We start from the raw sequence: 16602 nt of genomic DNA on the forward strand, positions 1-16602 counted from the left end.
ATGAGGAGGCACATTAGGGGTATGCTAATGTAAGGAGAAGGAAGCAGTTGGTCTCACTGCCCTGAGGAGTATTGACAGGGGTCCTCAGGTGCAAGCAGAGAGGCTCATAGGTTTCTGAACAAGGAATTGTCTCCTGGTGTATTTCTGCTGCACTGAGGAAAATAAGACTGTCCACATCGGTAAATAAATAAAATAGAACAAAAACAAACAAAAAAAAGGGCAAAAAAAGCTGATTCTTATCATGTACCTTCCAACCAAGGAAAATACTATATACTGTTCAGGAAAGTATACTGAGTGGGACTTAAACATAGTTGCAGACAGGGGCTCAGGAAATGTTTGGTGTTAGTCCATGTGAAAGACACAGTTACCTAGATGGACATGTGTCTGATCTAAAGATATCCATTATTTTTCTCATGAAAGTAGTGACCCTTTAGCAAAGTGACACCAAAGCAATTCTGATGTACACACAGTCATCGTGTACAATGTCAAACACAGTCCAACACTCTTAGGCTACTTTGTCACATCTAGAAGAAGCACCCATCAGCCAGAAAAGTCCTCTTTCTCCAAGATCTGCTCCTTTGTTCTTTGGTATTCAGAAAAATGCATCCTGAAATGTGCTGTGCAATAAGTGATTTCAGCTTGGGCTCAGTTCATTCTTAACTCTTCTTTGAAATTGTCCACAGGGCTGAATGAGCTACATTTTAGAGTGAAACACAGGTCCCATTGAAGTCTGTAAGCATTTTTCCACTGACTCCAAAGAAATCAGGATTTAATCCTAGAAAGTGTCTACCTGGAACAAGAAAAGCGTGCCTTTCAATTGCCATCACCATTACTTGGAGCGGCAATGGAAGAATAAAGCTGGTCTCAGTGATGAATGCTCCATCCCTGAGACTGCAGTGGAAAAGGCACCAATGTAGCTGCTCTTGGAGACATGAAAAGGAAACCGGACTGAAAGCCAGATCTGTTTTTTCTCCGAGATTTTAAAAAAGCAGCTCCAGAAGTGTTGCTTGCATTTTATTTAGTACTTATAGTGCAACAGCAATGAAACCTAATATTACAGGGAGTGTGTGTTCCCACTAGAAAATATCTTGAACAGCTCATAAAAACCTGGCCATTTATCAGCACTGCAGGAGATCTTTATTACCTCCCTACAGCGTATGCTCTCCTATGATGCAGTTATTGATTTAACAAGTAAACTTCGTGGCAAGCTTTTATCTTGGAATTAGTAGCAAGACTGAAATAGAGCCTTCATTATTCTAATAACACAGAGATGTGAGATTCCTGCATATTCCAAAGGCCATATCATCACCTTAACAAGCATCCCATTAGGGCTGTCTGGGCTGCCACATCAAAGCGTGGGCTGTGAGAACTTTAACAATCATGATATCATACTCACCCCCGGCAATTTCACAGCCCTTTTGTTTTTCTTCCTACAGGTTTGGACATCAAGCAAGCTCAGGTTATTGTGCTGTCATCGGGTACCAAATGTATAAATGGGGAATACATTAATGACCAAGGGCTTGCGGTCAACGACTGCCATGCAGAAATTGTGGCAAGAAGGGCATTTGTTCACTTCCTCTACTCACAGCTGGAGCTACACTTAAGGTAACTGAATTCTGTTGATGCTTGGGGAATGTTATATGGCCTTCAGTGGAACAGATCTGTCCTCCAGACATTTGAACTATTTGGGGTTTTATGTTGTTGTTTCCAAGTCTTTAGCTGATAAAGGACCGATACACTGCACAGAAAAAGATGAGAGTTAGATAGTTTAGAGTGTCGGGTCATGAGCTCCTTTACTTCAGCTGATTTTCTTTCAGTAGCTATTAGATATGACTCATAAAGTTGGGGTTTATGAAGCCTGATGATTTTGTACAAATCTTTATGTGCAGGCTTATTAGCACCATTCACTGGCCAGAGACTGAGAGGGGGTCATTTTGCTCACTACAGCTGTTTTGCTGTCTTCCTTGCTGCTGCTGAAATATCTCAAGGGAGTGATTTATTGATCATTAATGCCTTCATTGACTCCCTAGAGTCAATAGTACAGTAAACTTTGTGCCAAAGTGCAAGATGCCATCACTCACTCCTTCTTTACCATGTTTTAAAATGTAGAACCATTACAGAGGAATGATCATTCCTGTCTTCAGCCAAACCCACCCTGTTACCATTTAAATTGTTAACGGGTCATACACTTCCTGAAAGCTGGTAATGAGTGGGGTACCACAGAGGTCTATCCTGGGACTAATCAAGTCTATCAACAGTCTGGAAAAGGCTATGTAGCGCTTGGTTAGAAACTTTGCAGAGGACACCAACCTGTGGGGAGAACCAATTGATATGCTTGAGGGCTGAGCTGGAGGACTGGGCCAGCAGGAACTTTGACAGAAATCTCAACAAGGACAAATGGAAGTCCTGCACAAAGGAGGAAAGAACTACCTGCAACAACACAAGCTGGGGTTTTACTGGCTGGGAAGCAACTCTGCTGAAAAGGGACAGGGTTTTTAGGCAGGCAGCAAGCTGAACATGACATAGAAGTGTGGCTGGTGGCAAAGAAGGTCAACAGGATCAAGGCTGTATGAAGAGTCAGTCAAGGGATGTGATCATCCCTCACTACTCAACACTCATTAAACCTACATCTACAATAACATGTGCAGTTTTGAGTCCCACAGTACAGGACAGACATCAACTATCTGAAGCATGTTCAGCAGAGGCCACCCAGACACTCAGGGGCCTGTGTGGAGGGGCTGAGGGAGCTGGGCTTGTCAGCCTGGAGGTGGGATGGCAGACCCAGCAGAACATATGTCAACAATACAATGGAGGTGGCATCTTTACCAAGGTGCACAGTGGGATGATGACAGACAACAGGCACACACTGAAACAAGAGAAGCTCAGTCTGAATATTAGGATAAACTGTCTGCGTGGGAATAGGCAGCCAGTGGAACAGGCCACTCGACAGGGTTGTGCAGTCTCCCTCCTGTCTTGCAGATTTTTGAAACCTGAATGGATAAAGCCCTAAGGAACTTGGCAAACTGCTTTGAGCAGAAGGTTGGGCTAGAGCCCTGAGGTCCTTTCCAGCCTGAATTATTGCATAAGCCTATGAATACTGAGCAGAAGTGAAGCTGAGGTGGCATTTCTTATATGGAAGGAACCAAGTAATGAAGGAAGCAAGGACAAAAAACAAACAAACCCCCCTTATCTATAGGTCATTCTCCTGCCCTCCATTCTTGCTTGCATTTTCATGTGACTTTATCTGAAGGCCATTAACCTTAGTGCAAAAACTCCTTTGACTTCAGAAGATTTTGCATCAGGTCACAGACACAAGGATTAACCTGAGCAGGATTGTGTGTTCTTGTGAGCACTTACTATGCTGTTGCACTGAAGCAACAATAATAGGAATAGTGGTTATTTTCACTTCAGGCTGGAGTTGAAGACAAGAGAGTATATCGAGTAGATGAGCTTGACTAACAAAGGGGGACAAGAGCCTTGAAGGGTTTAATCAAAACCAATATTCTCTCTATTTCAATCTGAATTGCTTTCAAGTTTACATTAAATTATTATGTTTTCAGCAGTGTAGCAGCCCTAGTACTTGCTTCGTGCTGTGGTCTCTTGGGAAACAAGTGCTACCACTGTACATTAAACTATTGTATTGATTCACCTCCCTAACATGTTCAGTCATATTATTATTTTATTTGGATCAATGTTAACAGTCTTTTGTTAAAAGAATCCTCAGTGCAGCACAAGCTCTGTTGACAATAACTTCAAATCACTCTGTTCAGCCAAGAGCAGGCACCACTGCTTCTCTGACCAGCACACACAATAAAATTCTCAACCAAAATTGTCAAGGATAAGCACCTTTGAAAGACAGAGATGGAGATATTATCAAATCAGATTTTGCTTCCTTAAAGTCTGTAGGGAAGCAAGGCTGTGTGTTATAACATATTCTTCAATTCTAGTATTTATTGCTACACTCAGGTGTATGCCATCATCAGAAGCTTTGTCATATGGTGAGAAAATGGGAGTGTTCAAAATTAAATGAAAAATGCATTTTGTGCACAATGGAGTCACGTTTACCCCTTTTTCTCTAGAAAAAGAGAGACAGCTCCCACTCGCAGATAAATCACATGGTCCTACCACATAGCTAAAAGGACAGGGTTTTTAGGATAAACATGTTAACTCAGTCCACTGGGACCCCCTGCACACCAGCTCCTCAAGCTTGGGGGAGACACAAATGTGGCTTCTGCATTTTCATGCATTTACATTAACCTACCCCAAATTAATGTCCTCTCCCAGGCCAGGAATCTGTTGCACAAAGTCACATATGAACAGAAACTCTAAAGATGGTTCCCTAATGCAAAAAAAAAAAAAAAAAAAAAAAAAAAAAAAAGAATGCAAGCATAGCAAGCATAGTTCTTGCCTCAAATAACTTAAATTTTCCATTCCTCCCTATGGAACAGGCAATTTTGCTGTGTTCAGATTATTCCCTGTTTTCCACATGGCTTCCTCAAACCAGCTCTACCTGCTCAAAGTGATCTCTGTAGCTGCAGCACAGGAATTATTTTTCTATATGATGCTTTCCTTGAAAAGGAACCACTTTTCCAGAATTTACAAATAATAGCATTGACATCAGTAAAAGCAATACGAGTACTTGCCTGAATGTAGCATGAAGACTTCAAGGGACAAGCAGGCTGGAGAAAGCAAGGGCCAGGATAGAGAACTAATGTCCAGGAGAGGTGGATTCATTGAGTTGAATTTACTTCATGACACCTCACTTGAGATGTCTAAAACTTAGTTGAATGTGAACTAGATCCTCAAGGATCCTTTTATCACCAGCAGAGAGAGATGGGCATCTCTGGACTGGGACTCAGCAGACCTATTAAAGTATCTATTGTGGGTGGGATGAATTGCCAGGTACTGCGGCAAATTTTTCCCCACTCCTACAAAGAGAGCATAGGGTGACCGCTTCAGATATATAAACTGTAGAACAGTCTCATCCACAAGACAAAGCTGAACCAATATGTAAATTACCTTTTTTTTTTCCTTCTTTTCATATTGCTAAATGTTAGAGGGGTGACTTTCCTGACTTTTCTTGGGAGAACTCCAGAATGGGAACTTTATCCTCTCCAAGAAGCAAGAGTGACAAATACTTCAAAAGGAAACTTTCTTTCAACAATTCATTGTCTAGAGGTCGAGTTAAATAAAAGCTAAAAACACAACTAAAACCTGACAGCTTCTAACCAGTCTGATTAAAACCCTTAGCCCTCCAAGATTTCTTTTTTATGACAACCATAATCCTCCAGTTCTCAAGACTTTTACGAAAAAGATGAAAAGTAACACATAAGTTTTCTAATACACTAAAGAAAGACAAGAAAGATCTTTTGAGAAGCTTTTTCTAAAAATCACCATCAAAAAGTACACAAATACCAAGTTTCATTTTCTTGCAACGATGGCAGCCAAGTTCCCATTGATTTCAGTGGGATTATTTATGCCAACTGTCCAATAGGGAAGCACAGAAAATCCAACTCTTCTTTTTAAAAGAAAAATAAAACTAATAGCCTGTTCTTAAAATAAATCAGCACCATAGCAGTCTTGCTGCTGTAGTGGCCTTGCAGGTGCCAGAGGGATGATTTTACCTGAAGTTAAGTTTTTCCAGCAAGTCAGATGCAAACTACTGTTTATTTTATACATAAAAAGCAAGGAATAGTCTTTCCCCTCCCCCCCCCCTCAGGAAAATGAGCTGCTTGTTATACATCTACTATTTCTTACTTTTGTCCTACTAACCTCCTAATGGGCACAGTTCCTTCCCTTTTAAGCCTGCTGTTAGTTTTCTTAGGATGCCCTGCTGTAGCATGTAGTACTAGAAACTTCCTGTACGTGCTAAATAAAAAAAGCATACATGCTAAAAACAGCTCCTCTGCTTCTCTTTTCGAGAGTAAGGCCTTGTTTCAGCAAAACACTTTGCATATATTAAACCATAAGTATGTTCAGTACCTTCTTGAAGTCAGCTCAAAACATATTCATGTTATGCTAAATAATGAACTTAACCACCAGATTAGAATTTAGCACATTCTTAAATGTTCCTCTTGAAACAGCCTCAAATCCTACCTCTCCCTAAAAATTAATAACAGGCAAAGGATTAGGGGCAAATTCCGCTCTTTTAGCCACTGCCAGCATGTGGAAATGACACTTTAATGCCACCTCCTGAATGACTGACATCTGTGAGATCACTGTGGGCTTCTCTCTTCATTGATTTGTGCAGGTGTGTGTGGCTGTGCAAAGCATCTTCGCAAAGGACTTATACTGCAAACTCCTTCTGCCCCTCATAGCTCAAAACAGCTCTCCCAGAGGGAAGGCAGAAGTGTACTGGTGCTGGGGGAGAAATGACTTTGCAGAAGTGAGTCTCATGCTCCACCCGGACCATTGTTACAAGGTCCCTGGGTCCTCCCGGGCTTTGAAATCCTCCAAGCATCCCATGTACGAGAATCCCTGCTAAGCCACGGCAGACAGTATTGCAAACCAAACTCTTTTTTAACAATACTCTCAGAGTTTTGTCGTTAAACTTATTCAGCCACTGTGCAGGAATGAATCTCGTGTCTGAGTTCAGACCCCAGAAGACCATCCCAAAGGCAGGTCAGGACCATATGTGATATGGAGGATCTCAGCCTGCAGGAAGAACCAGACTGCCTTGTCCTCCAGCCCTGCCATCTATTTTTAGAGCAGCTGTCCATCACCCAACCCATCAGCCACACTGGCCCCAGACCCTTCTTGGTACTCGGGGAGAGGGAAGAGAGCAAGGTTAATCAGTGAAAAACAACAACTGGTAAAAACAGGATGGGTGCTGATTACTGTGAAGTCCTGAAATCCAGCCCAAAAATGACTGCTCCAACCTTGCATAGCAACTGTTTCTAAGTACTGCAAGCTGCCCCCCACTCTGGTGAGGTTTAACATAATAATAGCAGACATTAAGACTGCACAGCTTTGTATTCTCCCAGCTGATTTTGCAGTGAATTATTTAAAACTAACTGCAATTGCTCTAAAGTCCAAGCAGCAGGACTTACAGGTATTTTATTATTTCAGAGGCTTGTATCAGAGAGACAATATAATTAGTGCAGTTGGGAAATTCCACCACAGCCAGCAGAAAATGAAGGAGCTGCATGTGGCAACCCCGGCTAGGCAGCCAGTGTGGCTCCCTGTCCCTGACAGGCGAGCTAATGTGCCTGTAAATTCCTCCTGACAGCAAACGCATCCTGGCATCAAAAAATGACAAAACACCCAAACCATGGAAGAGTGACAGCCAAACAGCTTCAATAGCACAGAGGCTGCACCGGGAGAAAACAGGCAGAGGCAGCTTGGATTAAAGCCAAGGACTTGCTCCAAGGCTGAGCAGAAAGCACCCCTGTTTACGCTGACAGGAGGCAGAGAAACCAGCAGAAATCACCTTGGTTAATGGGCTGTCTTACAGTGAATTAAACAAGTAGGATTCTGGCTTATTAAGAGCCTCCTAGGAAAGTCATTACCTGCAGGTGCCGTTCTGTTCAGAGATATTCCTGCAAAAAGACCCTTGGGTTTCTGAGGGAAGGACCGAGGCGTCAGAGGGAAAGGAGTCTCATTATAATTTCACTAATCACATTTTCACCTTCAAAATTGTAATCATGACCATCACCCAAATATATGTATTAGAGGCAGCTGCCTGTCAGAGAAATCGCCCCTATCTTCCCAAATGTAAATCATCTGAGGAAGTGCACGGCAGCGTAGCCCTAATGCGAGCTATTGCTGCAAACTGCAGGACTGGGAGGATTTGGCCTCCCGGGCAGCTGTTGCTAATGGAATATGTGCGCTGTGTCCCCATCTAGCTGCTGAACCACTGCAAAGATAAAAGCTTCATCTTAATAAGTATCTTTTTCAACTCTGCTGAGAAAAACCCACACAAGTTTTTTCCCCACTTCTCACGATGGCTTATGGTTTCCAGAAATGCCAAGTGACCAGGAGGACAGTGCTGGCTTAGATGGAGCGCTCGTAGGTGGCTCTGGTTGAACGGGGAAGAAAAGCAATGCCTGGGGAGCAAGGAGAGTTGGCAGGGGTTGTAAAATGTGGGTGCTTCAGTACAGGCCCTTTTCAGTGGAGCATACAAACACACATCTCAGCTGCAGTGATGTTAATGGGATTTAAACACGTGCCTGGGCATTGTGATGAGCAGAGCTGATTTGTTCGCATGAAAGACTAAGAGAACTTTTCCTTTCTTCATGCACCAGAACCTCTTTAAAATCACTGTGTTTATGCATCTGTGCATGTGAGGAAAGAGAGTTACCCTTCAAAAATCCACACATTTTATCATTAGAATATATTATAAGTAAGCAAATCAAAAGCATTTTGACACTTTTGACCCCCTTTACACATTTCTTCACTTGGAGAAGCTTACTGGTTTTCTCTTGTTGTCACTAGGCAAAATATATGATGCCAGGTACTAATAAAAACAAACAAACAGAGGGAGAAAAACAGAGAGAGAGGGAGAGCAGAAATGTTTCTGATTTGGAGTGTAACAAATGACCTGGAACCTCTTTTGTGATCATAGCAAACGGCGAGAAGACTGGGAGCGATCAATCTTTGTGCGATTAAAAGAGGGAGGCTACAGGCTGCGGGAGAACATCCTGTTCCATCTGTACGTGAGCACTTCACCCTGCGGAGATGCGCGCCTCAACTCCCCCTACGAAATCACAACCGACTGTAAGAAAAAAAAACTAAAAAAACTTCCCTCTCCTTTTTCATCTTTGCATGGGTTTTTTGTTTTTGTTTTTTTTTTTTAAGGTCAGTCCTTTCTTTTTTTTTCTTTGCTTGTGGAAAATGTTTCACTTGAGAGCAGGAACACCATGGGCTGTTTGGTGCACACACTGTGCAGAGTGTGCGTGTCTGTGCAACTGGTGCTTGCTCCCACGTACGGGGGGAAGGTGGGCAGGGAAAATCAGAGCTGGGCAAGGCAGTGGGAGGCTGTTCTGCATGCCTGAGGCTCAGAGGCTCATCTAGGGAACATGTCCCAAATAGCCTACATTGCCTTCTAGGAAATGCAACCCCAACAGTAAACAAATGCCTTGGGAAGGGTCCTCACGAGCAAAGAGATCCCTGAATCCCATAGGCTTACCCAGAGGATCAGGGTTCAGACAGTACGTACTGGTTGAAGGGCTGCATTGACATTATACCTGAGCTGTCCAGGCTGCAGTGGCTGGAGTCTGAAGCAGGTGATGGTACGATACGATACGATATGATACAATACGATACCATACGACACATCTGTGGTGTTGGTTGAAGACCACACTGTCTTCAGATACTACCTGCCCTTGCAGCAAATAACGTTAAGAAAGACCCTCCCAGGCCATCCTGCCTATGTCAAATCAACTGCGTAGTCACTGCACAGCAGATGGGCTAGATGTAGTCCACCAGGCCAGCCTTGGAGTCCCTGGGTGCATACCTATAGCATTTAAGCAGAAACATGGTTTTCCAGGGATTTCTCCTTTATGAGGTGATCCTGCAAGTGGGATAAACAATTCAGGTCTTGAGCCAGTGAGCCAGCGTGTGCCACAAAGAGACCTGCAGAACTTACTGTTCATGAAGAAACATCCCATCTCCACCACATGACCCAGCACTCTCATCTTGTCCCCCCCTAAACTTGCATGTCCCTGTCATTGCCCTGCCATCACAGACACACGTCTTTATTGTATTCCCACTGCACCAGTTTTGCCCCTGCCTAGCCACAGGGAATGCCCCCAACAGGGACAGGGGGCTCGAGAGGTCTGTGGCTGGTTATCAGATGTGTCTGTCACCACATGATCCAATGCACAATGCTCAAGGTGCACTCTGATCTCTGCCCCTAGTCATGCATGCATTTTACAGTGCTGTAATACCCATAGTGCTGGCTGCTAAATGTACATATAATGAGAAATAGTCCTTGCCCTGACTACCTTGAATGTGAATCAGGCAAGACAGAAGAATGGATGGAGGAGGAAGCATAGACACAGAAATGTAAAATTAATCATCCAAGGTCACACAATGACCTAACTTCCACACAGGCAAATCCATCAGAGAGTAGTTTCAGTCCCGGTTCTTATTTGTACAAGTTATTTATTAACAGTTAGGTATTATTCTCCCCAAACTGGAATCTTTTCGTCATGTGTGAAACAGCAGCTTGCTGGGGCAAGAAAGCAGAATGCACCCATTGGGGAAGGAAATACACTTCCTTACCCAACATGATTTCTACATTCTGTCAGCAGGGTTTATGCAATGAAGAAAAGGAAGTAAATGTTCAAATTGCAAACAGCAAAATGGCAGGTTTCTGATGAGTTACAGAATGAGGAGACTTAGCATCATCTGAAAAACAGAATAAAAAATAAAAAAGGAAGTGCCTATGAATATCAAAAACGAATGGTGATTTTTGGCCTCCTAGTTTATGTGTTTATCAAGAGATATCTAAAAAGGCCTTATACTTGAATAAAGGCCCTCATGCTTTCCAGAAGACAGGCTTCCTGGTGCACCCCTGACTTCACATAAGAAGTGGAAGCACCAAAATCTGTACTTATTTTTAAAATGTGGTCCATTCTCGAGAATGAGAGACCAAAGGCTCTACCAGCTATGTATAACTCTACCAGCTATGTAGAGGCAGCGCTTCTTTAGATAACAGTACAGCCAGGAAGCTGTGTTTAAAGATATATATAATCACGCAACGCCTGACACATACAGTGTCACAGAAATACTTTTCCTGTTGGTTATTACACCAATTATTGCGCCAACACAGAAGGTGAGGCAGAAAGGGCGGTGTAGCTTACCCAAGGTTACACAGTGACTCAGTAGCAGGACTTCAAGGGGCACCTCATCTGGTTTGAATTCACTCTTTTAAGCAGGTCTCTCTACCTTTGTCCTGTGTTCTTAAAATAATTTAGCACTCTGTAAAAAGCCATATTGCCAAAAGCTGTCCTTCAGTGAGATAAGCATTTCCTTTTAGCTTACATTATCCCAGAGACATCTGGGAAGATAAGTATTTTATGATGTTTATCATTCAGATCTTCTCTTTTCTTTTTTTTTCTTTACTAAAGAAATAACCTTTCTTTCATCCAGTAATGACAAGAAACTCCAGATGAATGCTGTTTCATTTCTTAAACAACAAAGAAGCCTCTCCTAGAGCTAGCGCAAGCCATCAAACATTACTGATTATTCTCTAAAGATGCATTAACATTTAAAAACTGTGTCTCGCCATGTGGTTTCTGGTTTTGCGAAGGAGTATGATAAGCCTTTATCAATATAGGGAATGAGTAAAATCCACTTCTCAAATCTCTTTCCAAAAATTTCCTATTATCCACCATGTCTTCCCAGTACCCTCAGGGAGGCCTCACATTTCCTTCTTATGAGCTTTGTTCTGGTAAGGGAGGAGATAAGCTAGCAGGCACTTGAAACCCAGTTTATTTCTTACTGGATAGAGCAGGGTACCAAGTTAGCAGCATGTGTAAAAGTCTGACCTTACTGCGGTTCGTATGAACAGCTGCAATGCAAAGGACAGGTCCAGGGAGCCTGCACCCATGCCAGGTTCATGCAGAGTAATAAGAGATTAGGGACAAAAGGATAAAATCTCACTTTGATTTGCAATGATGCCTTTCTTGGATCAGAAATTGTTTGTTGATACATCCTTGGGCAGCTCTAAGAGAGGCAAAATCTAGCTGGACCGGGGCTGCTCTGAGCATGGAGGGGGTTTTAACTCTTTTTTGGTGCCTATATGTCAGGAGGCTGGAAGAGCTTATGGAGAAGTTCAAGTGAAAATGAAGCTTTGGGAGAGGCAGGTACAATCCAAGAGAGTAGGGGAGAAGGCTGAGGGGAGAGGTGCAGGAGCAGGTGACAGCAGGAGAGGAGACCAGCCAGGGTCCCTGGCGTTGCAGCAACAGGATGCTGGGAAATGCCAGAGGGGTTTCAGATAGTTGTGAGAGTTTTTATGGGTTTCTCCTGGGTCATTCTCTCTGGCCAGACTCCTTCCCAAGACTCTTCCCATCATTTTCCAAGGTCACCCACAAAGCTGTCGCACAGCTATAGAGTGAAGAGGCGGCATGTTCCCAGTGTCCTCATGACTCTAATTGCTCCTTCATATACTCAGCTTCTGCCCCTGTTTCAAATCAGCACTGTAGGTCAGGGAGCCTGGGACAACACCTCCTTTTCTGATTCCTTCTCCCTTTGTGTACACCAGAGTAAGGTATGCCCCGACTTCTTAGGGCGCATTAACCTGGGATTCCTGAAGGTTTTGAGGGGGCTGATACTTTCCCATTGCAGCACACACACTCCAGCTCATGAGGTGGAGCCATGGGGGCAGCTGCTACCCCTGTGGTATTTGTCACATATTTTACACCTTCCCCTGAATCTAGGGCCAACCACAAAATAATCAAGTCCTTGATCTGCTGAAGTGCCTTCCTAGCTGAAGTGCCTTCCTAGCTAATTTAGGGCTTCTTGACTCATTGGCTTTTTTTTTTTTAAGAGTCTCTTGAAAAGCAAAATGAATTGCTTAAAATATGGAGCTAATAAATCCTCCACTTCCCCACTCCTCCTTCCCTGGCAGGATTTTACCTCATTGTCCATCTTTCTTCTAGAGATACACTCTCTCTTTTTCACTACACAGACTGCCAAAGAGACGAACAGAATCTGCCCCAGGGCTTGTCTCCATTCTTCTCCCCTGGGCTGCTTTTCTATCTCTTGCTAACATGCTGTATTGCCTTGTACCATTGACTTCTTGATAGCCCAGCTCCTGTTTTATCCCACATTCCCTTTAGGTCTGAAACACACCATTGCATCTGCTCCACATGGGGTCTTCCTCCTGCTTGTCTATTAACCTACAGCTGTGCTGAAGCTCTCATGCACACACATTTGACAGAACTCTCATCTAAACAGGATCCACTTGTAACCACGTGAGCTGGATCATTGCCTTGGTAGGTGACGGGATGGGATGTGCAATCCAGTTTTCGAAGAAACTGGGGAACTGAAGATTACCCAGAAAACCAAGTTTGCACTTTCTACTTCAAGTGTGGTTTTGGTGTGCAAACCTGTGCTTTCCTTGCCTGTGGCTCTGGCTGCTGGATTTTACATCCCATTCCCAGATAAAATGCTCTCTGATAACTGCCAAATCTGGGTCTGTCTTGAAGGGTTGCCCTGCTCACACCAGAGACTCAGCACTCTGTTCAGATGGGGCTGACCCAGATGGTATCAGCATACAATCCCCAGATCAGAGTCCCTGAAAGACATACCCTGAGCGGACTTGCAGGAGAGAGCCCAACTCAGACAGAGGCCATCTAAGGAGCCTATCCATCTCCAAGATACGGACAGAAATGATCTCCCGTGACTGTCCAGAGACTTCCAACCTCGGAACTCCTCATTCAGTGTCCTGCAGGCATGTATCAGGATGGAAATACAATGAAGATGCTTATGGCAGCAGCTGGGCTAGAATCACTCCCAAAAGCATTGGCTTTGGTGAACACTATTGGACATGCAAGGAGAAGAGCTCTCTGCCTTCCTTCTGCCAATCCCATGGGGTTTTTAAATGGACAAATTCTGTTCTTGTGAGTAGATGGTAAGGGGGAAAGCATTTCAAGAAGAATCATCTAAATAACTCAGTAATCTAAAAAGGAATTCGATATTTGTAACTACAAGAAAACGTAGGTGCTAACGAATTGATATACTGCCCCTGTTACAAAAACTGAGGGTAATCATAGGTCATCCCCTGGGCTTGGACACTGTTATTTGTTTCCATTGTACAAGTGCTCCCTGGTATCATATTGCCCTGTCACGGCTGCTGGCCTGCTGCAGCTTGGAAAACCATATTGGAAACTCGTAGCTATTCAATGCATGGAGCAGCTTCCTCCTGGGTTGTAAAGTTGATTTTATGCTGATGAATGGCCTGTCTGTGGAACTGGCATAAAGGTGTGTTATTTTCCTATTTTTCATATGACTGAGCAGAACAATACCTTGGGGGATCTCAGAACAAAATTATCATAGAAAGCCATGCCCAAAAGTAACACGAAAGAAAAAAAATGCACGAAACACTGTAGGCTGTAGTGCTGAACACTGCCTCAGGAGAAATAATCCTAGCACTGGATGAATTACTGTGGTCAGCCCAGATTGCTTTGTCACGTAAAGGATGCTGCAGGAATTGCAGACACAGCATGAGGCTGTTGGGTTACTTCAGGGGCTAGGGAACTGGTTACTAAAGAAGGTGAGGAGAAATTGTCATTTCACTTCATTAAGGCTAGACTGGGGTGGAGCCAAAGTCTGAGTTCATGGCATGAGCACAGCACCCTTTGTAAGCCTCCTTTGAGATCAAGTCCTGTTGGAGCAAGGGCCCTTTCCTGCTTGATTTACCACAGTAAATACAGAGGAAATGCAAAGACTTTCTGCAGTTAACTAGAAGCTGGTCTGTCACGGAGCTTACAACCCTGCTCAGGACTGTGTGCAGTTATCAGTTTTAGATGTAATTGCCCTGTTTTCTAACCCAGTCCTCCCAGGCTGCTGAAATGCTGTTTCAGAGTGTGGCTGCTTTCACTCAAGTTAACTCGGTAGGGAAAGCACAGTCACAGGACTGTCACCTCTGGTTAAGTCTCTCCATCACTTACATACATCACCCATGGCTGAGAGCAGAGGTGAAGCGTGCTGCTGGCTGAGATGGGCAAAGATGACGGCAGAGCCCAGCCCAGGTGTATTGGTCCTCCGTTCCCCCAAGCACTGCAGGTCTGAGCGCTGGTCTGATTTAGGTCAGGGCTTTCTGGGGGTGGAGGTGGTGCTGCGTGTAGTCAGTTCAAAGATTCTTCCCAACATCCAATATAAGTCCATGCTGGGACGGTGGGGGAGCCTTTTTCTTCTGGAGAAGGTGAGCAAAGGGATTTCAGGAGAAGGAAGCGTGGCTGAGAGGGATCAGTGGGACCCTGGGACAGGAGGGTCACAGTGAGGATAAGAAAGTTCAGGCAGGAGGAGGTCTGTGATGCTCAACTTTGAAGAGGAAGTGGGTGAAAAACAACATAAAGCCTGTGAGGGGAGTCCAGAAAGCTTTGGGATGAATGGAGCCCCTCTCCTTCTTCTAATGCACAGCACCCACACAGGACCTGCAGACACTGGCTTGAGCCAACTCCAGTGCTGCAAGAAGCTTTTCTGCCCCCAGCATCTCCTACTCACTCTTTGCTCATCCAGGGCTGCAGGGGAGGGAGAGAATGGAGGAGGGAGGAAAGAGTCATGTCAGAGGGACCAGAACATATAGAGATGGGGACTGGCCCAAGCCCTTTGCTGTGAAGCTTGCAGCCCTTCCAACGGCACCTGAGGGAGAAGCTGCAGAAGCAGTAGCTGTTGCATCCCTATGCTCAGATGGACCCACCCAGTGCAGCACTCAGAGCAGCAGTGCCAGTGGGTCTGCAAGTATGTGGTCCGTGCGTTCTGGCCCCTGGAAATCCCATCGCTTTTTGTAGTCCAAAGGAGAGGTCCAACGCCCTACGCAGCCTGCCATGCTAAGCCTTTTGCCAATCCCTAGGGTCAGGTCTAGCTCCTAAACCTGGCAGAGAAACCAGCAATCTCCTGACTTAGAAGAGTTGCGAAAGCATTCATGGTTTTATTGTTGGTGTTATCATGCTAGACCCCCAGAATGCTCCTCTGAAAGAGTCTCTTGTTTTGCTACACTAGAAGTTGTAAAGCTTTCAGTGCCAATTAATCAACCTGTGGAAGTTTGCTATTGCTTCATATTTCTTTACTAATCTCCAGCAGGCTGGGTAGTTAAGTTTTTAGTGTTTTCCTAGAGCTGACTAGCAAATAACCCCTTCACTTCATTGACAACTTTCAGGTCTCAAAGTACTGACTGGCTAGAAAGAAATCAAAACCTGTCAGGCAAATGTTTAAAATAAAATATTTGTGTGAAATTGGGATCACATCCGATATTTTTCATGTCTCATGGTCAGCAGCACAGTAACAAGGGGTAAAAAAAATCATCTTTCATTTCCTTCCATGCCTAGTTCAGGGTAAGCTTTTTCATTCAAGGCCACTTAGACTCAAAGGAAAACTTGAACCTTTATCTCGCGAGTCCTGGATCGGGGCTTCAGTGAATTCACTATCAGCTGAGCTAGACAGCTCCCTTTCTTCAGTCTCTGTTAGAAAACTTCGTCAGAACTGATACATCACGAGAAAACTCTTTGGCTTTGACAATGCATTGAAAATGTCCCAGTTCCCTCTCCTGGTGATATTCTTGGCTGGTTTTGCTTATTTGTGTTTTGTTGTTTCGGGGGGAGTTTCAAAGTAGCAAATAAGATTTTTTCAGAACAATGTGTCAGCACAGTGTGTGCCTATCTGGGAAAAGAGAAAGAATATGCTGGAAACTATGGATTGTTCAAAGCCAGTATTGGCCACAGCTTTGAAAAGCTTTCATGTAAAGCAAAATGTGTTTGTTAGGATTCAGGAAAACAGGTTTCCACAGCTATAATCAGATCCTAATTTTAACAGAATGCTTGAATCGCCAAAGGGCATTGCACTGTATTTATTGATTCTGCTTTGTTATGGGTTTTGCTGCTTTGTAAAACACTGCATTTGGACACAATGTTCAGATGTGATAAAAAGGCTACA

General features: G+C 43.9%; 1 protein-coding gene across 1 annotated transcript in view; it reads left to right on the forward strand.

Moving 5' to 3' along the window:
* The window catches only part of ADARB2 (adenosine deaminase RNA specific B2 (inactive)), a 319264-nt gene that overhangs the window by 271968 nt on the left and 30694 nt on the right, over nt 1-16602 (forward strand). Inside the window, exons 5-6 of the mRNA XM_056338476.1 lie at nt 1437-1605; nt 8564-8715. Of these exons, the coding sequence (XP_056194451.1) occupies nt 1437-1605; nt 8564-8715 (321 nt within the window). The remainder of the gene's footprint in view (nt 1-1436; nt 1606-8563; nt 8716-16602) is intronic.

This window comes from Falco biarmicus, chromosome 4, assembly GCF_023638135.1.
Source record: "Falco biarmicus isolate bFalBia1 chromosome 4, bFalBia1.pri, whole genome shotgun sequence".
NCBI classification, from domain to species: domain Eukaryota; kingdom Metazoa; phylum Chordata; class Aves; order Falconiformes; family Falconidae; genus Falco; species Falco biarmicus.